The 27,781-nt window shown below is 43.4% G+C and overlaps 1 protein-coding gene across 3 annotated transcripts in view; it reads right to left on the bottom strand.

Annotated features, from left to right (window-relative positions):
- The window catches only part of sp3 (phosphatidylinositide phosphatase spermathreecae), a 109,212-nt gene that overhangs the window by 50,576 nt on the left and 30,855 nt on the right, over nucleotides 1–27,781 (bottom strand). For all 3 annotated transcript variants that reach the window (XM_037426597.2, XM_075881851.1, XM_075881850.1), the window contains exons 10-12: nucleotides 20,229–20,349; nucleotides 11,771–11,899; nucleotides 4,559–4,629 (exon numbers count right to left, since the gene is read on the bottom strand). In XM_037426597.2, coding sequence (XP_037282494.2) covers nucleotides 4,559–4,629; nucleotides 11,771–11,899; nucleotides 20,229–20,349 — 321 coding nt within the window. The remainder of the gene's footprint in view (nucleotides 1–4,558; nucleotides 4,630–11,770; nucleotides 11,900–20,228; nucleotides 20,350–27,781) is intronic.

The following is a 27,781-nucleotide window of genomic DNA, read 5'->3' as shown; positions in this document are numbered from 1 at the left end:
ATCAGTAGCAGCAGCGAGCAGTGCGCAACCGAGCCCATTTCTCCTCAGCCGATAGTTGAATGTTGCAGTCCGCAATGGTGTGCTGAGAACTGCTGCATAAAGGGCACATCTCTTCTGTTACTGTAACAGATTCAGCAGCAAGTGCAGACGCCGTAGGCAAATGTCCCACCGGTGCCGACGGAGGTTCGACCTCTTCAGGCTGCAAGCGTGAGAAACCAGACGCCGTTTGTTCTGGCCTGCTTTCCTCTCGAACCTCAATCTGAATGCGCAGAAAATTGAGGAATTCAACAGCCTGGTGAGCTCTCTGTTTAGGTGTCGCGATGCCGGACGTTTCCTGCAGCACTTCCTGCACCTTGTGGCGGTAGAGAATTGCAAGATCGACCGGCAGACACTTCATCAAGATGCGGTTGAGGACCACGTTGTACTGCTATGGTGGGACACACAAACCGGTCACTGCGGAGACTCGAAAGTTGACCTTGTCGTAGAGCAGGCGAAGCTTCGCCACGTCTGCCGACGACTTGACTGGCGCTAAGGCGAGCAGGTGGTCAACGTGCTCGTTGACAAGCAAGTTGTGTCGACCAAATTGCTCCGTCAAGGTCTTAATCGCGATGTTGTAATTATCTTCGGTTGGTCGGATGCCCTTGATTGCCCTCTTTGCTGCACCCCTTAAATACGACTGAAGGTACCTGAACTTCTCGATCTGTAAAAGGTCTTCATTCAGGTGAATTGTGGCACTGAAATGGTCCCAGAAAAACTGCCAATCGCGAAGTGCGCCGGGAAACGTGGGGATCTGTAGTTTTGGCAGGACCACCGTGCGATGACGCGGCATCGTTCCTTGACTGGGAATCGCATCGGCTACTCGAGACGAGTCACTGACCTGACTTTGGGCTGCGGTCCTGGGACCACCAGTGTCGTCGTTCGGTGATGTAGCCACCGACCTCGCAGCACTCGTTACTGTCACCTTGTCTGCGGCCTCTCGGAGGAAGAAACGTGCTCGTGACACGACGTAAGAGACCCTTTGGTTGTACTCTTCCGCGACCTCGAGCCCTTCCTCGTAGTCGTCGTCAGTCGCATAGAAGATTTCTTTGTTTAAAGTGACGAGTTTGGCTTTCTTCAGAGTGAGGTAGGCAACGTGGGAGTCGACCTGACTGGCATTGGGAATGGAGGCTTGCAGCTCGTCGGTCAGGAGCGTGATAGATGTGATAGCATCACACTGTGTGCCAGGCCTGTCATCGATTCTTACTCAAGCAGATAGGAACGCGCCACCCATCTTCAAAAAGCAGGGAGGAACTTCCTTAGGAATGCAGGGGGGGGGCATTGTTATGAACTTTGGGTGTGATCACTGGCACTCGCGCTAATTCAGCAGGAATTAAAAACGGCTGTTATACCCTTCTATCTTGTACTCTCAATGTGAACAGACTGTTCGTATCTTGGTTGGTATCGCATTCATTGCTAAGAGCCTAAGTGAAACTAAGAAATAGTATCTTTTGGGCACGACGTCGCATAACTCAGATGAACGCTGGCAAAGGGACAATGATCACTCTAATCGCCGAAGCGGTTTTTGCACTGTCAGTTATCTAAACGCGAAGCAGAGGTTACAGTAGCGCAGAAAGTTTACGAGCATGTCTCATTAGGCTTCGAGATAGCGCGCTGGCAAATGCGCCCTTCAAGCGACGCAGCTTCCACCCCCCCCCCCCCCAAACGAAGCAATGAATGCGATGACATGATGTTTATTTTTTTTAACCCTCAGCTATTGACCTTGGAAAGCGAGAGGCGGACGTGTAACAAGGCGTAGCCACTTCACCGTGGGCCTTCCGACCCCAGAGCCGCCAGCGATAGCCTCCCTATTGAAAGCTGTGCGTATTAAAACTGAATTCTGGCTGCTTCGACCAGAATGCATGCTCTTAACAATAAAATGACATTAAAAAAAGCATGCAAAAATTTTGAATACGGACCCTAGAAATCTCGAGTTCGAAATGGCTGGGTATTTTAGGAGCTTTCACCACAACAGCGATTACAAACCTGGATGTGCTGGTGGAAATAATTACGAAAATAAGCTTCTGAATAAAGATCCATGAAAAAAGTATCTCAAAGGAAAAGTGTCAACGCGTTTCCACCGTGCATGTGTTCTTCTGTGGATGCGAAGCGCAGGAAATTGGACCGCTCATAATGTCCAGAGGTAGACCTGACACACATTCTGGCTGCTTTGTACACGTGTAGTTGTTAATGAAAATTGCTTTAACTACATGCTGCACAACTCTACAATGGAGCTATCAGCAGCGTTTCTGGAACGACGCCCGCCGAAGAGTCGCTTTCCCAGTTTCACGATACAGATTGTAATACAGTAGAATCTCGTTATAACGAAGCGGAATATAACGAACTAATGGATATAACAAAGCAATTGTAATTCCCCTTGAAATTCCCATAGACGCCCATGTATTTAAAACCTTGTTTTAACGAAGCGAAAATTTCCTCACAATGGATATAACGAACCATTCTTTGACCACAACGAGCATTTACTGATCATTTTGGTATACGTGAATTCAATATCTTATAGCGCGCGCCGGTTCACGTCCCATCACGGCAGCGGTAATTCAAAACTCGCGCCTTGCGCCGCCTGCCAACACGCGCGTGGGTGCACGTCGCCCTGCCTCCCCTTTCCTCAGGAACTAATGGACTCGCCCGCGCAGCAACTCGCGCGAGCGTGCGCGTCAGCCGACCTCTCCTCTCCTGTGGAACTCGTTGACCCGCCCGCGCATCTGACCTCCTCCTTACCTCAGCTCCACGCTGGGTCGGCGGAGATTGCGGCTTTGTTGGCTTTGTGCTTGGTTCCTTGTCGTTCGCTGTGGAAGAGCAACACCCCTCCGCCGCTAGACATGGACAACGGCAAACGTAAGCGCAAAATCATCACAATTGAGCAGAAGTCTGCAATGTTGAGAGCCGTTGAGTCTGGCGTCAAGAAAAAAAAAGTGGCCGAAGATTTCGGCGTATCGTTGAGCACGTGCATAATGATGACAGTGACGAATGTGTTGACACCCCGGAGCCTAACGAACCCGACGTACCGACGCCCGCGCAAGCGCTGGATGCGACAGACCTGCTGCGCCGCTTCTTTGGTGCTCATGATGACGGTGAGGACGGACTTGAAATAGCGGCTGCCGCTGAAAGAGCAGTCATCCGCTTGAAGAAGAGTCGGCAAAAGTCTATCAAGGACTATTTTTCTTCGAAGTGATCTGCCAGCTGGTGAGCTGAACTTGGCGGAAATAAAGTGCATTGTTCTTTATTATTTTGCTAGTTTTTTGCCTTCCGACGGCCGTTTTTCTCTGCGCGGCGGGCTGCTGTGATATTCGGTGGTGAGTACATTCTCTCTTGCTGGCTAATTGTCGGTAGAAATGGATATTGGCTATAACAAACTAATGGTTATAACGAAGTAATTACGACTCCCCCTTCAACTTCGTTATAACGCGGTTTGACTGTAGATGTCACGAGCCCCTGCAGAGAGCGCGTTACACTGTTAAGCAGACTTGCCCAACAGAAGTTGCGTCGGCACCAAACATAGCAGTGGATTATTTAGGAGGGGCGCACGACCGCCGTTAATTCAGCGAAATAATGCTGGGCATGTAATTGTGACTTTGGTGGCCCCGAGAACGAGATGCATATGTTTTGACGCGCCGGCATGGCTATTGCTGGTGATAGACGCTCCCAAATTTGACTTTGGCGCAATTTTCGTTGATATTATCAGGATGGTGCAGTAAATCTGATTTGGTGCACTTTGGCGCAGTTGGCGCAGGAGTGGGATCACTGCAAATGACCGTAGCATTTTGCTATTGGCAACAACACATTTTGCTATTGGCCACAAAAGTGATAACCGCTGTAACTGCTTATCGCTGTCATGAACCAATGCGAGGGAAGCGTATTGTTCATACACGGAACAATGGGAAGCTCCAGAATCACGGCGCACGTATGTGCCAGTAGGTTTGTCACGTGATATTTTTAAAAATTTTGCAGGCTTTTGCTGTTAGCAAAAAAGCACTAATGATTAACAGATATGAAGTTCAAAACTGCCTAATGAATGTTTTGCAAACCGATCTACAACTTTCTCATTCAAATTTTTTCATCCATCTTCGTTCCTTCAAAAGTTAATTAAAAGGGCCTAATTAAACTGCTCATCAGAACACAAAAATAGTCTGGCTCACTCCAGGGAACAGTCAGCAACATGCATTTGATCACGTCGTCATTGCGTGTATCAAAATATTTTTAAACCCTGGTTAAAGATAGCTGGGACACTCTGTATAAACCATACGCGACTATTCGACATATGCCTAAGCATGTGTACAACTATTTCACATATATTTAGCGTCATTTCAGTTTTGCTCAATTAAAAAATTACCCCACAGTCACCTTCCCGCTCCAAAATTCAGACACAATTGGAGAGAAGGTGAGCCTACACCAGATTCAGCACTGACAGTAGGCTTCAGTTGAGCAGCTCAGGAATCTATGCAACTACTGAACACTGTTCCTTCTGCACTGCTGGTATACTGGTAAGGAATGATGCACACACCTGTTGGCGGAATTGTAGCCATCTTTCATCATCCCTGCCAGCCGTCTGGAACCAGTCCTTGTAAAGTCTCCCTGCATGAAAAAGGGACACATGAAAGAGTGGTAACAAAAGATACGTAGCAAAAGATAAGCAGCAAATTTGCATAGATACAAATTCAGAGTCATATCAGTATCGACAAAAAATAGACTATCACACACAAGGTGCAGTTAACGATGCACAAATATATAATAAAGAACTGTTGCTTTATTTTTAAGCTCCCTTCAATGATTATGAGTAGGAACTACCACTTCATACAAATTTTTAACATTCAATGTTAAAAAAAAAAGCTTAGATTACAGGGACATTAAAGAGCGACACAATTTTTCTCATTGTTCGGCGAGATAGCTGGAAGAAGGAAGTGGAGTAGAGCACGCGGCTGAGTATGAATGCATGAATAAGGCGACAGAGGTCACCCTCCTTCATGTCATCCACTCTAGCACTATCACATTGGTGCCATAATCATGGCCGTACCTTTATTTTGATGAAGCTGCACGTTGCATCCATGCACAGCATGGATTTGGCAGCACTTTTACAAAGAAGATGGCACAGTTGTTGATTTTGTTAGTTTACAGCTTATGCAACAGATAACATAATCCTCCCTGGCAACTTTCTCACTAAGCCTCTTCGTATAATTGCTACATTCATTCACTGTGCCTGTCATGGCTTTATGTTCAAGCGGCCTGCATTACCCAGACAAGAAGTTATCCCATGGGATGTTTGGGCCACATGGGAGGCTTCATGTCAGGGCTGTCCTGACAAATTTTTTTACATGTGCAAGCTTGAGTTGGCAGCCAAAATAATGTGGTGGTAGTTGATGGGTGTTCCTGCATTATAATTTCAGATATCAAAGGACAATAAAATTCCTCACTCAAGTTCACAAACTTCCCGATTTAACAAAATAATTCGAGCATGACCATAGCTTTGTTAAACAGAGTATCAAGTGTTTCAGATAATGATTTATTGATTTCCAGTCATGATATTGTTCCAGCATAACTGAATGAGCTAAATGTATTGAGAGTCTAGTTGTTTAACCATACCCAAGTTTTCTTTGAATAACAATGCAGTTGTAACAAAGAAGTAGCGCGTCATAAAGAGCTCCGCAGTCACATCTTCAGCGCTAAGCAGAAGAGGCTTCTGAAGGATGTTGTTGCTGTTCTTGCTGGCTAATCCTACACTACTGTGGTGCCTGAATTGAGTTCCACTTATCAAGGCAGTCTCAGTTCTTAGTCATACAGTGATTTTTGCACATCAATATACTTGAGGGGGTATCTAAAAGTAACCAAAATAGAACTATCCTGGGCAGAGGAACTAGTGCAAGCAATTCGATCACTAGGCAAACGCTGTGCAACTCCTTTCGAATTCGTAGCATATGGTGGTTTCTCCCAGAAAGCTTTTATCTGGATTCAGTTATTTTTTCGTGAAATCAATTGCAACGTATTCCTAGTTTTTTTGTGACGGCCAATTTAACTGAAAACAGTTGATCCTGAATATATCTAACTCGAAGGATATCGCGAAATAATTCAATATATAGAAAATTCGAAACACAAGAAATATGCATATTTAAGGCCTAGATTGAAGAATTTCAGGCCTCTGAAATCTTTACAAGAGTTAAGATAACGATTCGCTCAAAAAAAAGGTGCAAACTGTAGGTTACCTCACTTTATTTAGTCCGTAAACTTGTCTTGCTTCTTGCGCACTGTCAAGTTCTAGTCATCCTTAATATCATTGAAGCTTTTCAAATAAGCAAACTCAGCTCGTCCGGCCACGTCGTTGGTTGACGCAGAACGCCGATAGAAGCTTTGTAGTGCGGCAAAAGCTTGGTTAGCGGCGGCAGCAAAGGCGTTTGCACATTCATCATACACGCACGAGTACACTTCTGTGGCACCGGCAGCCAAAATCTCAGCATCAATGCAGTCAGAAACAGCAACATCGACATCTGTTCCGATGACGTCGTTACTGTCCGAGATGGTGCCCGGAAATGCTGATAAGTCGCAGAATTCACTGAGGCACCGTACACCATTGTCAGTGGTCATGACGCACCCGAAGTCATCACCTGGCCCGCAAAGAACTTTTACAACACAGTGTTTTACTTGACATCACTCCAAGTGCCAGTCATAATTTTTATCGCTGCGTGCGGGTCGACATTCAGTTAAACTCCCGTGAGGGTTTATCAGGAATGAGACGAGAAGTGCACAAGACCACAAGGCGCAAAAGACGCAATGCTGAGTTCGTCTGAGTTCTCACCATTGACATGTTGGTGACATCAATGTCACTAAGGCTTTGTAGCTGGCAGCCACTGCTTTTAGCGGCTTTGATGCGAAAAGACTGAAAAAAAAGCGTAGCCTCCGAGACAAGTCTTTTGAGACCGAAAACACTAAAAATAGATGACAAGGTAGCATATTTCGAAGGCCATACTTTTCAGGCTTGCATGCCATTTTGAGCTAACAACAAGGAAGGGAATGCGAACAACATTCGCTGAGTCACTGAGTCACTTCCCATTCTCATTTCGGTGCCCTCGGCAATCAGTCTTGAAAAAATTATGTCCGCGCGCTAAGACCTGCATATCGTGCATCACACGTACGGATGTAGCAAGTGCCGCGCGATGAACCAGATCAGCGCAATGGAATAACACTTGCTTGTTTCGTCGCCTGTGCGTGAAAAAGGATCACAACTTCTTAAAACGCAGCCTAAAATTGATCAATATTTGCTATAAAAATGCACTTTCTGGGCTACGGTGCGGCGCAGCATTCGATATAGTGGATGTCCCGCTGTGCAGGAGTTCGATATACGGGTGCACCGGTCCCATACTTTTGCATAGAAAGTTCAAGGGGATTTTCAACTGTTCGATATAGCCAATAATTCGATATATCTGAGTTTGATAAATCAGGGATTGACTGTAGTGTGGATGCGAAAGCTTGTTTCAGGAAGGTGAGAACTGTTCAATGTCTTCTCACAAGTCGAAGCACTGAACAGGCAGTTAGGGTATTTTCGAGACTTTTCTTTCACATCACGGCTTGCTTTCGCTACACCATCTCTTTGCTGATTTGTCCAAATTTGTCTGTTGAAAGTTGAGGCAGAAATCTCTCAACCCTTCTCATTCCCAAATCTTCTGCTAAAATTTGCTGAACCAAGCCCCAAACTGTACCAGATAACTTTTGTAGAACCGAAAGACGGGCGAGTTGCAGTTAATTCATCGCAGGTAGCGCAAATTGAAAACATAAAAAAAGAAACAGGACAAGTGCTTGTCCTGTTTTCTTCTTTTGTGTTTCCTATTTGTGTGCCACCCACGATGAACCAGGTAACTTCTTCAACTCCTTGATGATTCGTCATAGGTCTTTCAAGGGACTGTCTACCGTCCTTCATTGCTCTTCTGTTTCGCGTTGCAATAAAAAACGCACCACGTGAAGTGTCCAACCTTGCAGTACAAGTACTTTAGTGGCTGTTTTAGACACACACACTTTTTTGTTGTTTTCATGAGCGGCAGCGGACACCGTTGTTGCGTTTCTCTGCCATTTGCAAGCGAACACACTGCCGGCAGCGCCACTGGGCGCCTATATGAACGCGTGAGGAAAAAAAAGCAAAAATTGGTCTCTGGCACAACATAAATCTGCTTTAAGGATGGATGGATGGAAACAACTTTATTTTGTATCCAGCTAGGCTTCCGCCTAGGTGTCGGGTAGAAGGTTTTACCTCCTAGCGGCTTCCTCGGCCCGCTGGATTGCCTCAAGTGCATAAAATACAATTTCAAGTTAAATGTGCTTGTTTTTAAGCAATAGATGTCTACCTGCGAGGATATCTTGTCCCATTAATAGATTGTCAAGATTGACCACATTCACTGTTGGGTGACACTAGTGGTCACTTTTTGTCTACTTTCAACATAAAGTTAAAATTATAATTCCTTTTTTTTTTCTGGTACAAAAGCATGCTCGTTGCCGTGGATGTGATAAAAAATTTTTTATTTGCGTCACAATCATAAAAAGTTTTTAGAGCGGTAGACAGTCCCTTTAAAGTCAATGTTCACCATTGTTTTTATGCCTTCACAATTGCAAACAAGAGCCCGTCATTGCGGTAACTTCCTAAACCAGTGATTAAAAATGTTTATGGAAAAAGGTGACTTTATAGTGTTGGAACGTCATTGTGGCATAACCTACCAGTGCAAGTGAAACAACATAATGCTTTCATATAGATGCTTAAACGTCATTACAAAGAGCTCCATTAGACTACTGATAAGTTTAGCGAAATGATGAAAAGTGACATGATGTTAAACTAATCTTTTGTATGCTTACCAGGGATGGTATTACCAGATGTACAGAAATATTAAATGTATTATAACGCTCCGTAGGCAAATCGAAAATGTGTTCGAACTGTAGTGTATAAGTGACATGTTTTTGAAAACAATCTGCATCTTATGCTAAAATGTCGTTCATTGTATAACTCTATCTCTTGCCTGTAATATATCTATATTACAATTGCACGGATCCATACTATCATTAAGCTAAGGATCCTGATGTTGCTAATTTGTTTTCCTTTAGTGTATTTTGTTTATTAGTAATAAAGTTCAAAGTACTCGAGCGACCGATCGACCCCCCCCCCCACCCCCATCTCTTTCCCCACCCTACATTTTTTCATGCCCGTGCAAGAGACGGCAGTTCTATAGCGCGGAGGTGTTATCGCATGCGCCCTCTAGGCGATAGAGATAGGCCGGCTCATTTGATGTCTGCTTCAGCAGTGCTCATGCACTTTTACCGGCTTGTAAAACTCAGAATGCGCGGTGGCATGTTATCAATTTAGACTTGTCACGAAACATGGCGGCGACAGCAAAAACCCACTGAGAGTGTCCATATAGTTTCTATCGCAATAATAATGCAGTTTTTTGCCGCTAAATAGGTGTTTTGGGTTAGCTCTGTAATTCTCCTTTTGTTTAATTTGCGAGTTTATTTTTCAAATTCTTGTATCAAACCTGCATATAATAAAATCCTCTCTATAACAAATTTTTCAGGGAATTGGTCAATTTCGTTATATCCAGGTTTAACTGTATTACATTATATCCCAACATATAGATATTTATAACAATTTGTTGGTTTTTAAGCAAAGCAAGAGCTAAATGCAAAAGTTTAAGAGCTAAATAAGCAGACTGTCAGTGTTTCGGGCGACTCAGATAATCTTGCATTGTCTGACATTTAGTTCCATAAAACATATTTAGTGCCAGATGGCACAACAACTATATCATGTTTGTTAGTATAGGTTTTGTGTGCCTATATATAGTTGTGATAAATAGAGAGACACAGTAATTTTGGGACATCTGAGGCAAAATTATTGGCAACATTAAATGTTGAAGCAGGTTTTCCTTGAAACCGCAGACCAAATTTGATTCAGTAATTGATTTATCATAACATACCGGCTTCACTGAGGTGTGTATTATCATTTTTTGTCAAGGGATCAGGAGAACACATGCTTTGCTATCAGCATTAAAAATTGACATCAGAATAGATGGCAGGCAGTGCGAGGAGCGTGCTAGCCCTTCATTTGCCAGTATGCAAGCAACTTCGTCTTTGCAATTGCTTTGTGCATTGAGTGGAGATGCACTAGCACTCCCACGTACTATTAGCGTGCTGCCAGGGCCAAGACATGTCTGCATATAGGCTAACGAGATGGAAAATGTTGAAGACAGTAGGCAGCCTTTAGGCTTGCCTATTAATTTATCCGTAAGTAATAAACAAATTGGCTACTAAATACACCAAAAACGAACTTCAGTGTAGCCAAAAAGTAGTCGTGATGCCAACCTGAAACTTGGTCATCAGATGGGGTCCTAATGTAGCCAATTGGGAGCAAAGAATCCACAAACTGCAACCCTGGTTTTGTGATACATTTCATTCAATGCATTTTAAAGCCATATAAGTCAAACTGTTGCACTGCATAAATTCGGATAATTCATACTTTCTGCTTGCCCATGCCAAAAATACCTGCTGCCCTTGTTACTTTCACATGAACACTTCTATATTTACATCAGTCACAGTCTCGCAACTAAAGCCGACTATGATCCCACAATGTGGCCAGAGTGGTGAAACTAGGCAAACAAAGCACACCAACATCATGCCTCATGAGGAATAATGCAAAAAAAAAAAGGAACAAGTTCACATTAGCCATGTACAGCTTAAGAAACAGTAAAGCTGGTTGATCTTTCCTGATTAACAATGCCTTGGCTGATGCTAGGCGCAAAGTAGAGTTGAACCACAGCCTGTCGGCAATCATACAAGAATGTCCAAACTAACATGAAACGCTGGCAGTGACACCCTGGTAGAAGCATGAGCCTTTTGTCACTCGTACTCGGCTAGCGTGGTGGGCAAACTCAGTGTGATGGCTGTGTGGAGTGTCTCCGTCAGCAAAAACACATGATGAGTAATGGCGCAAAGGGTTTTTTCAGGACACCTGACATTTGACCTCGAGCTTTAAGAGCAAAAAGAAACCACGATGGCCTGGCCTTCATCAATGACATGCGGAATACTTATTGCGGCAGTACACTGTTGTCATGCGGAGAAGCATACTAGAATTGGGAAAAAACCACCAGCTGTCCCGAAAAAAAAAAAAAAAGAACGCATTTGTCTCTTAAGTACAAGTGCATGCAACATGTAACAAGTATCAGTATGGTCATTGACAATTAACAACTTTACTGGCAATCATTTATAATCTCGATAGACAGATAGATAGATATGTGGGGTTTAACGTCCCAAAACCACTATATGATTATGAGAGACGCCGTAGTGGAGGGCTCCAGAAATTTCGACCACCTGGGCATCATTTAGAATCTCCAATAAGATTGCTGCAGCCCTGAGAAACAATAAATAAATGCGCACACATTTTTTCTTGCCCTCTCGCCCTTTTTTTTCTCAGCACTCCCCCTCGCTTTTTGAATCTCCTGAACTTATCTTAAAAACCACAGGTTTATTGGTATGTAAATGTGAAAGCTTTTACTCCAGCACAAAATGGCACATTCGTTCAAATGATACATATGAGAACTTCTGATACTTCAAACTCATTCCTCAGTTTTCTAGAGTTTCCAAGTGATACTTATGAGAACTTTTGATAATTCAAACTAATTCCTGACTTTCCTACAGTTTCAATCGCGGTGCCAATACAATCAAAACAACAATCCTGCGACCATAAAATACAGACCTTGAGAGCTACTGTGCCTGCATACTGGCGACTGATAATGTCCCCATTGTTGGCCCATAACATTTGGAAAATGCGCCGGCAAGCTGTAGGTAGCACTCCCTCAGGTGGCAGCAAGCCCAGTCGGACAAACTGGAAAACATAAGTTGATTCAGAATGAGTAAATGCAAAACGACACATTTAGGGTGTGACGCATGGGAATGCTCAGTTTAAAACAGCATAAGTGACAGCATAACTGAACTCCTAAGTCACATATGACTCAAGAATTCAGGGTTTTCATGGATAGCACTTTTGGGGTATGTGTGTGGCCAAGTTTAAGTACTACATTTGCACTTCATTTACTTGGTCAATTTAATTATTGGAGCCTGCATGTTCATTAAAGAACAAGTAAGGGGGCTAATCACACAAAGTACAAAGTGAGAAATCAGTCAAATAAAAACATGCAAATGTACACCCATATGGTATACAAAAATAGACAATAATAAACAAGTTTAACACCATGACAATGAAAAATGTAACACAGTGCTTTCGGAACCATTGTTGTACTGCATTATGAATGTGATTACTTTAGGCATTAAAATATGTTGCTGTCATTATCACCCCATTTTTTTGTGGTCTTCTGCAATCTAGGGTCTTTCGGGTCTTTCGCAGATCTGACCACCGCCTTGGTCAGTTGCTTTGCAGCTGCTGGGAACTGAGGACCGAGGGTCAATTGGTGTATTCATATCTATATGTTTGATTGGGCGAGTTGGCAATACATGATTGTTTGAAATAAAAGTGCACTACGTAGACGCGAACAGGATAGACAGCGCTTGTCCCTGTCTATCCTGTCCGCGTCTACATAGTGTGCTCTTATTTCAAACAATAGTGTATTAATGTGGGAGGTAGTCGCCAAGTACTGCACCCAGTCATGCCACCAAGATCTTTGGATTTGGAGCAATTTTCGGAGCAGCAAAATTTTTCATTTGGAGCACTTTAGAGCCGCAAAATTTTCTATCTTGAAACATTTTGGAGCAGCAAAATTTTTCATTTTGGAGTAATCTGGAGCAGCTAATTTCAAATCCTGGAGGAGAAGCAAGTTGCATTTACATTCAAGGAAATGAAGAATTATTCTGAGGCTCTTGTGAAGAGCTAGAAATATTTAGATTCGCTGCAAATTTTATGGAGCCAATCATATTAGAAGCAGTCACTATTTGAGTTGATGATGCAAGAATAATGGTGTCGCTGTTGAACATTCTGGAAAAACTTGTTCAGTGATTATTTCCGTAGTAAATAAACAGAATACTGGTTGAATAAAATTGTACTTCATGAAATCACAATGTAAATACAGCTACGTCGTTATCAGCAGATATGGTAGACAAACGCTGTGACGTACAACGCTAGAGTCTCGCAAGTGTATTTCCCTAAGATGACTTCAAGAATAAAAAAAGGTTCTTTTTCTTAACGACTAATTAGACTGCTGGTCGTGATATGATGTCATCCAACTAGTCTCAGAAAGCCAACCTCCTTCAGCACTCATCTTTGAGCTGAAACTGCACCAGTAAACAAATGTCACTTTTCTTTTGCAGCAATATCTCATGTGGCTAGGGCATTCTGTCTATAAACCCCCTACCGTGTTCTCTAGAAAGCAGTGCATAAAAAAATCTCCCAGTGTACCTTATGCATACGCCTAAGACAACTGGAAGGCAACATCTATTTTGTTTTATTGCAATAGCAATTATATGGACAGTGTCGGCTGGTTTTTGCTGTTGCCATGGGTGTAGCCAGAAAATTTTTAAAAATGGGGGAAGAGGGTTGCACCTTGATCTCAAAGGAGAGGAGGGGGGGGAGGCAGGCAAACGGTAATTTTGCGCTGTATATGCCAAGGAGAAAAAAACATTTCCAGAGGTGGGGGGCACGTTCCCGATGTGCCCCCCCTCGGCTATGCCACTGGCCATCATGTTTTATGTAATGTCCCAATCGATAACATCCCCTGACGCATCGTGTTTTACGCGCGAGGGAGACGAACGCGGCTAAAGCAGAGATAAGAAGAGCCGACCTATCTTCTTTGCACTGAGGGCGGATGTGATAACATCAACCCGTGTGCCAGGCCTCTCATCAATTGTTACTGAAGCAGAGAGGAACGCGCCAACCATGTCTAAGTGACAAGAATGATCGAGCTAGAAATGCGAGAGGGGGGGGCGCTGTTATGAACTTTGACTTTAAGGGTGTGCAACGCTGGTGCACGTGCTATTTAAGGCTGGTATACCCTCCTACCTTGTACTCTCAACATGAACAAACCGCGCAAAAAGTGCTTTGCTTTCTAGAGCGGCCATATAACGGTATACACTGAGCCTTGATCGCAAGGCGGCCACGCCATCGTCGTGCCATTTCAGAGGTCTATTTGTACGTGCTGTTCGCGCTGTACAGACAGCATCACACTGGTTTAGAGCAGCAGAGTGTGTGCGTGTCGACACTGGTAACTGTTGGCCGGGGCTTCTATGTCACGTTAGATACAAGCTTTCGTTGACATTTACATTACAGTACAAGGGCCTAACACGCAGTACAACCATGTTTGGTAGCAGTTCGGCGTCTCTATTTACATGTTTCTTAAGAAAACGCCAGTTGGAGCAGCCAACTGGGCGCTCTAGACAAGTCCGATTCCATCTGTACGTGCATCGGCATGCAAGAGATGTTTTGGGGGTCTCTGATTGATTGATTAATTGGTATGTGGGGTTTAATGTCCCAAACCTAACATGTGATTAGGAGAGACGCCGTAGTGAAGGCCTCCGGAAATTTCGACCAGCTGCGGTTCTTTAACGTGCATCCAAATCTGAGCACATGGGCCTACAGCATTTTTGCCTTCATCGAAAATGCAGCTGCCGCAGCCTTCAGGGGTCTCTAGTCCCCCAAGTTAAACACCGCTCGTGCAGCAAGCTTTTGCGAGTGCGCGCACCTTGAAAATGGCAACCCCGCCGCTAGCGCTTCTCACGGATGACATCAAGTCTTACTTGGTATAACAATATAATTTGTTAGTACTAATGCAATCATTACTAAGAGCATAAGTAAAATTAACAAATAGTATCTTTTAGATCTGATATCGCGTAACTGAAAAAAACGCTGGAAAAAGGGACAATTATCACTCTAGTTGCAGAACCTTTTGTGCTGTCAGTTATCTAAACGCGAAGCAAATGTTAATAGCACAGAAAGCACACGACCAGCCTCATTATGCCTCGAAACAGCACACGCCAGCTACTTCAAGCGACGCAGCAGCCTCTCCTCCACCCCTCCCTTCAAAACGAAGCAATAAATGCAATGCCGTCATGTTCAACTTTTTTTTTTTTCTTTACCGTCAGCTATTGACCTTGGAAAGCGAGAGGCGGACGTGTAACAAGGTGTAGCCGCTTCACAGGCCTTCCGGCATCGGAGCCGCCAGGAATGGCCTCACTATATAGCTGCACGTATTAAAATTGAATGGTGGCTTCTCCAGCCAGAAGGCATAATTTTGAAACGAGATGACATTTAAGAATAAAGCATGCGAGAATATTCAATTCGGACCCTAGCAACTTTGAGTTCGAAAGGGCAGAGTCTTTTAGGGACTTTTACCGCCATAGTAATTATAAACGCGGATGTACTAGTGGAAGGAATTAAGAAACAGCTCTTCTGTATGATGATCCATAAATAAAATATATTAGAGGAAAATTGTCAACGCGTTCCCACTATTTATATGTTCTTCTGCGGACGCATAGCACGGAAATTTGATTGCGATGTCCAGACATAGTTGTGACGGACATTTTGGCGGCTCGCATGCTGTTATTAGTAAAAATTGCTTTATTACATGCTGCGCAACTCTTCTAACAAACTATCAGCAGCGTTCCTGAAACGGACATCCGCCAGTGATTTGCCGCCATGAGTCCCTGAGAGCGTCTTTCGTCATTAAGCAGACTTGCACAGCAGAGTTGCGTCGGCATCAGAAATAGCATCGTGAATTTTAGGATGCATGCGCGACTGCTGTTTATTTAGCGAAATAAAATAGGTACTACATGATTGCGACTTTGGTGGCCCGGAGAACAAGGTGCACATGTTTGGACGCGTTGGCGTGGCTATTGCCGGTGATAGACATTCTCAAATACAACTTTGGCGTAGTTTGGCGCAATTTTCGGTGATATTATCAGGATGGCACAGTAAACGGATTTGGCGCACTTTCATGCAGTTGGCGCAGGAGAGGGATCACTGACTGCACCAGAGTGGCCAATGCTGCTCTGGTGAGGGAGTGCATTACCCGATGTTGTCGCTAGTGAGCTTGCACCCCCCCCCCCCCCCCCAGGCCTTTGTGTGTATATACACACACACACATATACAAATGCTTGCACAAATATACATTAAGTATGGCTGAACCCCCTGAAAAAAATTTCTTGCTGCACTACTGGTTTGCTTTGTGGAACACTATTCCTCTTTCTTTTTAATGATAAGGCATTCTGTATAAAGAGGAAGCCGTGAAATAAAACAATCGTGAACACACTGCAAGTTAAACACCACAGAAGATGCAAACAAGCGCAGACACAAAGGTCGAGTCCTGGCTGAAATAACTATTCAGAAAAACAGGAAAAACATATATTGTCAATGGTGATGAATGATAAATATCATTCATCAACATTGACAAGATATGCCATTATCACTAAATTCAAGACCACCTAGTTTCTGAACAAAAAAAAAAAAAAAAATCATGTGGCATGTCCAGAGACAACATATCTGGCAAGCTGCCTAGTCAATGATACTAGTCAGTAACAAGCATGTTAATGGCATCGCAGTGTGGCAGTTTGGGCTAGTTGGTATGACATGACGATAGCTATAACGCGAGAACAGAACGATGACAGAGAGACAAGAAGAACATGACAAGAAGGACACGAGCACTCGTGTCCTTCTTGTCTTTTTGTCGTCATTCTGTTCTCGCGCTATAACTATTGTCATGGAATTGCAGTGTCTCGAAAATGGGGCCACAGAGCGTGTGACACCATAAATCTCAGTAGTAGAAAAAAGATCACGGTGATTGAGCAACACTGAGAAGCTTCGAAATGCCCATGGGGGAAGATTTCAGCATGAAGAGTAGGTCACTAACAATAAAACAGCCAACTCTCCCCCCCCCCCCCCATCTTCCCCGCCATGGTGGTCTAGTGGCTAATCGGCTGCTGACTCGCACGTCGCAGGATCGAATCCTGGCTGTGGCGACTGCATTTTCGATGGAGGTGGAAATTCTGTAGGTCCGTGTGCTCAGATTGGGGTGCGTGTTAAAGAGCCCCCGGTAGCCGAAATTTCCGGAGCCCTCCACTATGGCACCTCTCATAATCACATGGTGATTTTGGGACGTTAGACCCCACACATCAAATAAAAAACCAACCAAAAGGAAAGAAAATTAGGTGGAGAGCAGGAAAGCTATTCTCGCGATGTCCACTTAGTCGACATGTCTACAGTGACTTCCACTGATTGTGGAATGCACTCATATGTTGCTTTCTGCAGACTTCCGATCATGCTAAGCTTCATCTACAGCAGTTGATGTGAAATGGACAGCACAAAATTATCTGTGCCAGTCCCCCTACTCATGGCGTTTTCTTAATGTAAACCGTGTATCTATATACAAAATAGCCTCAGCCAGTTCTTTTTGCGCAATGAACAACACAACTAGTATTTGAAGAGCATCATCTGCCGCTGCTACTAAATGAGCTGCTCGAGCAGAGGCTCAACAGGGCTGACACCAGAATCCAGTGGTGCGTGCTGCTGGAGTAGAAGCATTTTCCTCAACTTATCGCAAAGTCAAAACACCCAAACAGCTGTGCTTAGAATTCGTATTAGGCAGTATCGTAATCATCGGTGATTTTAAGGGCAAAGCTCCTTAAGGCGTGGGCTGTGCATCCCCTGTATGTAGCCACCTCTCGTTTAGTTATTGCAGTGTTCACTAGATGGCGGTACTTGTAGCTGATGATGAAAAGATGCAAGATGTTATAAACTAGACGGCGGTACTTGTAGTTGATGATGAAAGATGCAAGATGTTATAAAATAGGAATGATGTCACATACGGTGCGTGCCATTGGTGGAAGACAATCGTTCAATTTAGTGTGGCAACGCACGCTAGGGGGAGCATTGTAATAAAATTGAGTGGGCAAAATCTACTGTGAATTCATGGTTTACCAGGTTTACCTCTGGAGCTTCGCCCACTCATCATCATTCACTTCGTGGATATGGTGGCACTTTTTTTGTATAAAAACACCCATACACCGGACTGTTATAACGCATAAAATTGCTCATAGAAAAGCCATATTCAATGCGCCTATTATTTTCAGAATCCTTTCTTCGCAACCTACAGAAGAGGCAATCAACTTACATTGTTCCACTGAATTGATTGATTAACAGTTTTGGATTTTCCTCTTCTCTGCATACTTTTGGATTTGGAATTGCCTTCAGGGATCCTCGCACGAGTTACTATATGATGAATTTGCAGACGAGTTGCTTAATTATGATTGCTAACTATGTGCCTCTGATATTGTTTTTTATGTCATTTGTTTTGTCTTTTGATGCATCACATATTCAATTGACTAACAATGAATACAGTTGGCCAAATCTTTAGCTATCGTGCATGAGTGGCAGTTTTTTCTGTGTATCTTTGCCATACAACTGAACTAAGTTTCAAAAGATGCCCACAAAGCAGATGTCCATGAAGCAATTTTTTGTAACTTTGTTCCATAATACGGCACTGAGAGACAAAACAGTGACAGCTGCACACAATAGTTAAAGTTTTGGCCAACTGTACCTATGCCTGCAACATTTTGCTACACAAGATAGTAGTATATGTAAATAAATAATATAACATAAGTAGGGCGATTCCACATAAATTCGAACAAAGCATGGCTAGTCGACCTCTTAAATTTCTGTCAAACCTTTACATATTGTTGCCTGATCAGTGCAAAGAAGAGATCTGCAATTGGTTTTGCCGGAAAAAAAAATTTTTTTGAACAGTAAATCAATAATGACAAAAAGGTGGAGTGCCACGCTTACCTGCTTTGCTGTTTTTTTTTTTTAATTTGGCGATGAATCACACAAAATATATTAAAGCTATGTATCTCAAATTTGTTCACCTAAATATAGGCATAATTGCATTTATGCTTAATGATATTTTAACTCTCTGTGTAGTGTAGATTTTTTAATGAAAAATCTCAAATTTGACGTTTTTTGTCTAGCTTGCAGGCCTTTATTTCAAAAAGGGCCTATGACGAAGCGGTAAAATTCTGCATTACTTTCTCAGCGTGCTTATTTGTAAAACTGCCAAAGCTTATATTATTAACACTTTTCAATAAAAAGATCTACTAATTGCACTAACTTCAAGAAAAGATCATGCAAAAGAAGCTTCTGAGGACAATTGAAAAAAGAAAACATTTTTGGTATTTTTTTATACTTTCCCCACTTATTCTCCTCCACATCAGCTTTCACAATCAATAAAAATATGTTGCATAATATGGTTTCACTTGCAGTTACAGCCTATCAGAAAATGCCATTTCGCAAGGACAGGAAACGGTAGATCAGCCTTCCTGCCTGCTAAGTATGGAATGCAGGCCTATACTTCAATTTCTTAAAAGGCAAGCAGCACTGAAATAGCTGTCAACTGCACTGAGGATGCCACTTTCGAAATGGTTTGATAACGGGAGCAGCCATGAGTGCCGGGTTATTGAGCAAGCAAGCGCGCACAGTCCATGTTCTGGTGTGAGGAGGGCCCGTCGAATAATGCGCAAGAATGAACGCAACATGTGGGTCTGAAGATATTACGAAATTTGTGATCGCGTACGGCTTTTCAATTTGGCATAATATTGTATTGAGTAATTATGTCTTGCCGCTACAAATAAGCAGTGACAAACACGGCAGTGAATGATTAGAAATTAGTGTCATAAGCATGAAGTTCATTTAGGCATTGCGGCATCAAGCTGTGATGTATAAGTTGACAACTCTGCGAAAAACAGTGTCAGCACCGTAGCAAGAAATAATATTAGACGCAACTAGCAACAAATGTATACAGTTAGTAGTTTCCAAAACTACTTAGCATCATGCTCAATGACAAGTGGTTCTGGTAGACTGCTCCTGGCTTTAATGAAATAAGAGAGGAATGATTCGTTAAATGCACATGTTTTACCACAAAGATGTTGAAGCAGCATTGAGCTGAACATGTCAAGAGATGGACATGTGAGTGTAATAAGTATTGACCCCTGTGGGCCATACAGGTGAGGAGTTACATAGTTTGCAAAAGATACAAATTGTGAGCTTTGCTAGTGAAGAGCACTAAAGGCTGGGGTTACAGAGATAATTCTGAATAAATTCCAGAATATTAAATTTTTAATCTTTTTGGGTACTCCATACTTCTTACATGTAATGTGCACTGTAGTACAAATGAATGTTTTATATACAAGCCTGTAGAATAATCAAAGTTCTTAGTACTAACCTGAGTGTCCATGGCAGTCTTGGCAATGGCTGTTTGTACAATATTTGTTCTATCCAAGCAGTCAATGCAATTGACTCGAAAGACACCCCTCTGACCACATATAAGTCCCTGCTGGTCCAACCTTAGAGTTCAGAAAGAAGGCATTTGTTAAGTTCGCCAGAAATTTAAAAAAATTATTGATACCTCACCAAAGGAAGCATTAAAACTGCATAAAATGCTAGAGAATAATATAAATGTATGCATTTAAAGCTAAAAAAATGTCATAAGGCAATTTTTTGGAGTGATGCCAATTAACATATATTGCTAAATGATGTCACTAAGCAAGATATAAACAAAATGCTCCCAAACCACCTATATCTTATTTCGTGGCAACTTTATTTGCTAGTTTAGGGGCACAGAGCTTCAATTTCGTGCTAATGTTGATGTTTCTCATCTTGGTTCAGAGGTCTTTTTTCAAAATCCTGGTTGTACACCAGACAATGTTCTACCGCAGTAATGTTTACTGCAGGATTAAGTATCAATTCACATCTGAAGAAAGAAGACTCTGCAAGGTCATGGTGAAAATAGTTACCTTCGTAGCAGGATTTCTCCTACAGAGTTGTGATACACTGCTTACACTTCACAATTCTTCGCTCACTTCATTTCTTTTGATGCAATTTTACCCACCCAGCAAGTCATAAGATTCTCCACACTTACAATGTTGCTGACTATTTGTGTGATGCAGGCACTATTTATTAAAGAAAAGCTTTACATTTGGAAGCAGGCGAAGATTTCTCAATATCGCCGGAATGGAAAATCTTCTAGAATAAAATGAGGAAGCCCACTCAGATGAATAGAAAGCAAGGCATTAAAACTGCCAAATAAAAGTACATTTAAGAAAGAATATGCATCCAAACAATGAAGATTAAAAAAAAAAAAGTCTCTGAACACTACTTCCAGAATCAGCCCACCTTCTGACCACTCTACAAGCCCTTAGCCTCAATATGCCTCCTTTGCTACAGTCAACAAGAAAGCACACTCTGTTTTTGTCCTCACACATGGCATCAAAATGCAGAAAGCACGATAAAGGTACAGGAAACGCCATGCAATATCGGTCAATAAAAGTCAGCTTGTCCATTATAAAGCTGCGTTTCACAGTAAAGCATGTGTGACATACTGTTAGGAAGCATCAAAAGAGTGGAAAGGAGCCACTGTTACAGGGCTAATCAAAGTATTTTTTAGTTAAACACACATGCACCCACCAGATTTGTTAAAGTGCAAGCATTGAAACACCTAAAACGTGTAATGGCAGGCCTTCAGAGCTATCTTGGATGTGGCTGCCATGATCTAAGCCCTGGCAATGATAAAAGGGCAAATCTAGTTTTTTTTTCGAACTGCCTCATTTTCAAATATGATTTTGATTCCGTAGAGAGGACAAAAAACTAGATAGTGAATGCATGCATCTTTATGGAGAGGGTGAAATTGTTTAACCACCGCAAAGCACAATCAATCTGCTAAATTGCTTGTAAAAATGCTGAGAGAGTGTTCTGCACCTGCCATCATAGCTCCAAGCAGCACTGACTAACACTCCCAGGTTTTGTATGCAAGGAACCCGCCACGGTGGTTTAGTGGCTAAGGCACTTGGCTGCTGAGCCACCGGAAAGTACTCTGGTGCACTTATTTTTGTGTGTCTGAGAGCTTTGTTTCATTTAATGCATAATTTATATTCATTAAAAAAGTGCATAAGTCTTTTTTTTAGAATTTTACTTGATGTTACTACAAATAAACCATATGTACACTGTCATCCTTTATGAAAGGGAAGATGTAAACGCATGGCCTGCGCTCTGCGGTGGCTGCCCACAGCAACATCAACCGACAGCAAAAGAAAACACGTTGGCTTTTCGTGTCATCTGTTGCCAAAAAAGATAACGAGGCATGGCCGGTAGACAAGCGCCTCTAGGTTACACTTCTCCTCCGCTCAGTGCGTAGTCTACTGCCAACATATCAAACGTTGTGCACAACCACGGCGCAAGCTGCAGTAATCACCTGATATAGCTCACCAGACAAGCAGTGAGGAAACGTAATCTATAGCAGCGCTTGTCTACCAACCATGACTCGTTATCTTGCTTGGCGACAGACGATGCCCAAAGCAAACATGCTTTTTTCACTTGTAGGTGGATGGTGCTGTAGCTGCCGCAGAGGGCAGGCCACGCACTCGCGTGTTCCCTTTCACAAAGGACGACAGTGTACATAACAACAAAAGGGACTTTTTTTCACATTACGTCCATGCAAAAAAAAAAAACCTAGACAATACTTTTTCTTAAAGAATCATCTGAAGAATCAATTTTAGCAATTAAAAAAATACACATTTTTGGACTACATTTTGCGATAGATTCGACCCTCAAAGAGTTAATGACCAACAGTTATCTTGCCTACCGTTTACATGCCCTGCCTATGTCCGTTTTTTTTAAATTTTTACTAAAATGTCTTTAACAACCACTTGTTCTCTGTACTATGCTCTCTGTACCACTGCCAGTGGCAAGTTATCTTTTCGTCCACTTTTCTTACTTCAAATTTATGTTACAATCACTTCTAATAACATCCACTTTACTTTTCTTGGTATCATTGTCTCTTAGTTCTCATTAAAATTATGCCTAACAGAGAAAATGAGCCCTTAAATTTACACTTCTTTCCTGCTCTCTTCTAGTACCTTAAAGTTACACCTATTATTTTTTTTTTTATCGCTCACTGCGTCGTCCTCAATTTAAGCTTAACCATCTTTGCAAGCTTCCAGGTTTCTGCTCCATAGAAAAGTAATGGTAGCATGCAGCTGTTATAAACCTTCCTCTTGGGTGACAGTCGTGAACTTCCATTCACAATTAGGGAATGCTTGCTGAATGTGCTCCACCCTATCCTTATCCTAGTAACTTTACTCTCATGCTTCGGCTTCGCTGTTACCACCTGTGCTAATTAGACGTATTCCTTTACAACTTCCAGTGCCTTGCCACCCATTGTAAAAAGCTGTTCTCTACCAAGACAGTTGCACATTACTTTAGTTTTATGCATGTTAATTTTCAAACATGCTTTTATATTTTCAATGTCCACTTAAGTAATCATGTGCGGTAATTTGTCCCCTGAGTAACTCATCAATCCAATGTGATCAGCGAATTGCAGGTTACAAAGATACTCTTCATTAATTGTACCCCTACCTGTTCCCAATATAGACACCCTAAGAACCTCCTGTAAGGAAGCAATAAATAGTATTGGGCAGATGATGTCTCACTGCCTTAAACCCTCCTTAATTGGAACTTTGTCGTTTTCATGATGGAGAATAATGGTGGCTAAGAAGGCACTGTAGATTTCTTCCAGTATATTTATATATGATTCATTAACACCCTAATTCTACAGTGCCTGTATTACTCCTAATATCTTGATCGAATCAAATGCCTTCTTGTAATCTATGAAAGCTACACATCGGGGTTGGTTATAATCCGTGCATTTTTATATGACCTGACTGATAGTGTGGATGCGGTCTATTCTAGAATAGCCTGTACAAAATCTTGCTAGCTCCACTGGTTAATAACAATACTTGATGGGGTTTAACAGTCCGAAACCACAATATGATTATGTGAGATGCCGTAGTGGCTCCGGAAATTTCAAGCACCTGAGGTTTTTTTCGACATGCACCTAAATATAAGTACACAGGTCTTAAGCATTTTTGCCTCCATCAAAAATGTGGCCGCCACAGCAGAGATTCGATCCAGCGACCTGTAGGTCAGCACTCGAGCACCGTAACCACTAGACCACAGTGGTGGGTTGGTCCATTGGTTGATTAAATGCTAATGTAATGATTGAATTTGCTACTATCTTTGTAAATAGCGTGTAGAGAACTGACAGTAATCTTCTGAGCAGCCTGTAATTTTTCAAGCCCTTGACGTCCTTATAGATTAAAATGATATTAGCATACTTCCATAATTCTGCTACCCTCCCTGTTAAGAGACCGCGTATACAGGGTAGCCAGTTGTGCTAACACAATCTGTCCACTGTCTTTCAATAGATCTGATGTTACCAGATCGTCACTAGTGGCTTTGCCTCTTTGCATACCCTCTAAAGCTTTCTTTACTTTGCATGTTGTTACTGGTGGAGCGTCCATTTCTGGGTTTCTACTAGTACTTATATTATCGCCGTGGTTGTCCCAGCTACTACACAGATCTCTGTAAAGCTCCTCAACTACTTTAACTATCCTATTCATATTGTCACGGGGATTACAAACACATGGAGGAGAGAAACGAGTGTATTTCCAATAATTACAGATAGGTGCGACACCCCAGGGCTGTCAGCATATCGCGCCGCGAGTCCGCCTCTTCTCCATCGATTCGTATACGACGGCGGAGCAATGCCCACTGCCTCGTAACATCACCCCCGGCGGACGAAGCGCCGTCACGGCACCCCTAAGTCAATCCGGACTAGCAGTATAGTAGCGTTTTAGGCGCGACCATGAACAACATCAGTTGGTGGTGTGGCAGAAGATGAGTGTGGTTGAATGGGAGTGATAAGGTAGTCGATCTCGGTGACCTTGCGGAGAACTATGTAGGGCCCTGTGTATCGTGGGAGGAGCTTCTCGCATAAGCCTTCACGTCGATACGGCGTCCAAAGTAGGACAAGAGAGTCAGCAGGGTAGTCAACGTCGTGGTGCCAGCCTAGTGTGCGTGATTTGGCGAGCGACGCGGACTGGAGAAGCAACGTCTTCAGAATACATCATTGGTTGGACAGTGTCAGAAGGCAGGAGTGAATCTAATGGCAACGCAGGGTTGCGGCTGTACAGAAGAAAGAACGAAGAATAGCCGGCGGTGTCATGCCTTGACCAATTATATGCAAACGTAATGTAGGGGAGCGTTGCGTCTCAGTCACGGTGGTCAGCAGAGACGTACATAGACAACATGTCCGTAACAGTTCGGTTGAGGCACTCCGTGAGACCATTAGTCTGAGGATGGTAGGCAGTAGTAAGATGATGTTCGGCAGAGCAGCTACGAAAGATTTCGTCGATAACTTTTGCGAGGAAGCATTGCCCACGATCCGTCAGAAGCTGGCGCGGAGCCCCATGCTACAGAATGACGTCATTCAGTAGAAAGTTTGCGACATCTGTAGTGCAGCTAGTTGGCAAGGCAAGAGTTATAACGTATCTGGTTGCATAGTCAGTTGCAAAAGCGATCCATTTGTTGCCTGACACAAACGTCGGGAAAGGTCCGAGCAAGTCGAGGTTGACGCGGAAGAATGATTCTGGGGGAATGTCGATAGGTTGGAGCAGGCCAGCCGGACGGAGAGCAGGGCATTTGCGACGCTGGCAGCGCTCACAAGCAGCGACATAATGGCGCACAAATTTATACAGTCCAGGCCAAAAGAATCATTGCCCTACGCGGTGATAGGTGCGTGAAAGACCCAGGTGTCCAGCTGTTAGAGCATCAAGCAGATGTTAAAGAATGGCGACATGCAGGTGTCGGGGAATAACTAACGAAAATTCCGGGCCATCATGCTTCATGTAGCGGAGATACAGAATTTCGTTGCGAAGGACATATTGACCAAGCGAAGGGTCGGAATGTCCTGAAAATGCTCGCTCAATGACCGTCTTGAGGGTTGCGTCCCAGTGCTGCTCTGTGCCGATGTCGCGCAAATCAGATATGACGAGCACACAAGAATCGCCCTCATGGACAGCGAGGCTAGCAGGGTCCACTGGATAATGTGAGAGACAATCGGCATCTTGGTGCAACCTGCCAGACTTATAAATTACGTCAAAGTTATACTCCTGGAGACGTAGAGCCCAGTGACCTAGGCAACCAGTTGGGTTCTTGAGCGACGACAACCAACACAGAGCGTGGTGGTCCGTAATAGCTGAAAACTCCCGGCTATACAAATAGGGGCAAAATTTCGCTACAGCCCAGACCAATGCAAGACACTCTCGCTCCTTTATCGATTTCGCTCAGATGTGAAGAGAAGGCGGCTGGCATACGCAATAACACGCGTTTGGCTTCCCTGGTGTTGAGCGAGGACGGCGCCGATGCAGTGAGCACTAGCGTCTGTGCAAACTTAAGTCGACGCGGACGGGTCAAAGTGGGCTAGTATTGGTGGTGAAGTGAGCAGGTCGATCAGCGTGAAAAACGCAGCTGCTTGGTCTTGGCCCCACGAGAAGGGCACATTATCTTTGAGAATATCAGTTAGTGGTCGTTCAATTGTAGCGAAATTGCGTATAAAACGTAGAAAGTATGAGCATAAGCCCACAAAACTACAAACATCTTTGATAGAAGAAGGCAGAGGAAAATTCTTGACAGCGCTAATCTTGTCAGGGTCCGGTTGGACGCCAGCAGCACTTACACGATGACCAAAGACCGTGATTTCTTGTCGGCCGAAATTGCACTTTTTCGAATTCAGCTGGAGTCCCGCTCGACGAAAAACGGCTAGAATAGTCAACAAACGAGTAAGGTGGATTTCAAATTTTTGGAAAAAAAGAATCACATCATCGAGGTATCAAAGGCAGATGGACCATTTATAACCATGAAAGAGAAAGTCCATCATGCGTTCGAACGTTGCCGGGGCATTGCAGAGCCCAAAAGGCATAACCTTGAACTGATAAAGGCCGTCCTGTGTGACGAAGACAGTTTTTTCTTGATCTAAGTCGTCGACAGAAATTTGCCAGTAGCCTGAACGCAGATCTATAGATGAGAAGTATCGTGTGCCATGAAGGCAATCAAGGGCGTCATCGTTTCGTGGAAGCGGATATACGTCTTTACAGGTTATCTTGTTCAAGGCATGGTAGTCAATGCAAAATCTCCCGCTGCCATCCTTATTTCTGACTAAACCAACAGGTGATGCCCGTGGACTTGAAGAAGCCTCTATGACTCCTTTGGAGAGCATCTTCTCCACTTCTCCTTGTATAACCTGGCGTCCAGACCGGGAAACACAATATGGTCACCGTCTAACATGACTAGCATCGCCGGTATGTATTTGATGACGCACAAAGGACATTTGACCTAAAGGCCCGGTCATCGAAGGCGAAAATATCTTGGTAGGTGGTCAGAACGTGGTGGAGTTGCACAGCCTGACAGGGAAGAAGATCAAGGGCAATCATCATCGTGATTTCGTCGGTAGGTGAGTTTGCTCGGCTGGCTGCAATAGGGGACGAGCAATCTTTAGGGTCAAATGCCACGATGTTACATGCATCAAGTGGGGAAACGTGGCCTAAGGATATGCCTTGCTGGAGAACTTGGGTCGAACTACTAAAGTTGAGGTGCGGAAGCTGAACATAGTTGTCGAAGATAGTCACGATGGTATGCGGCACAGCAACACTTCGGGCGAAGAGCACATCCACTAATGGGGACACTATGTAATAACCATCAGGAAGAGCTGGTGATATCATGAAGGCCACACATGTGGTGGCTTACAGCCGAACATAATCAGCAGTGCACAAGCAGTGTGATGGTGAGGATGGCACAGTTTCAAGCTGAGGCAGTTCAAGTTAAAGAACGCCGGTTGCACAGTCAATGAGAACGGAATGAGTGGACAAGAAATCCAATCCAAGA

Source organism: Rhipicephalus microplus, chromosome X, assembly GCF_043290135.1.
Source record: "Rhipicephalus microplus isolate Deutch F79 chromosome X, USDA_Rmic, whole genome shotgun sequence".
Lineage (NCBI taxonomy): Eukaryota > Metazoa > Arthropoda > Arachnida > Ixodida > Ixodidae > Rhipicephalus > Rhipicephalus microplus.
This window is presented reverse-complemented; position numbering and strand designations above follow the sequence as displayed.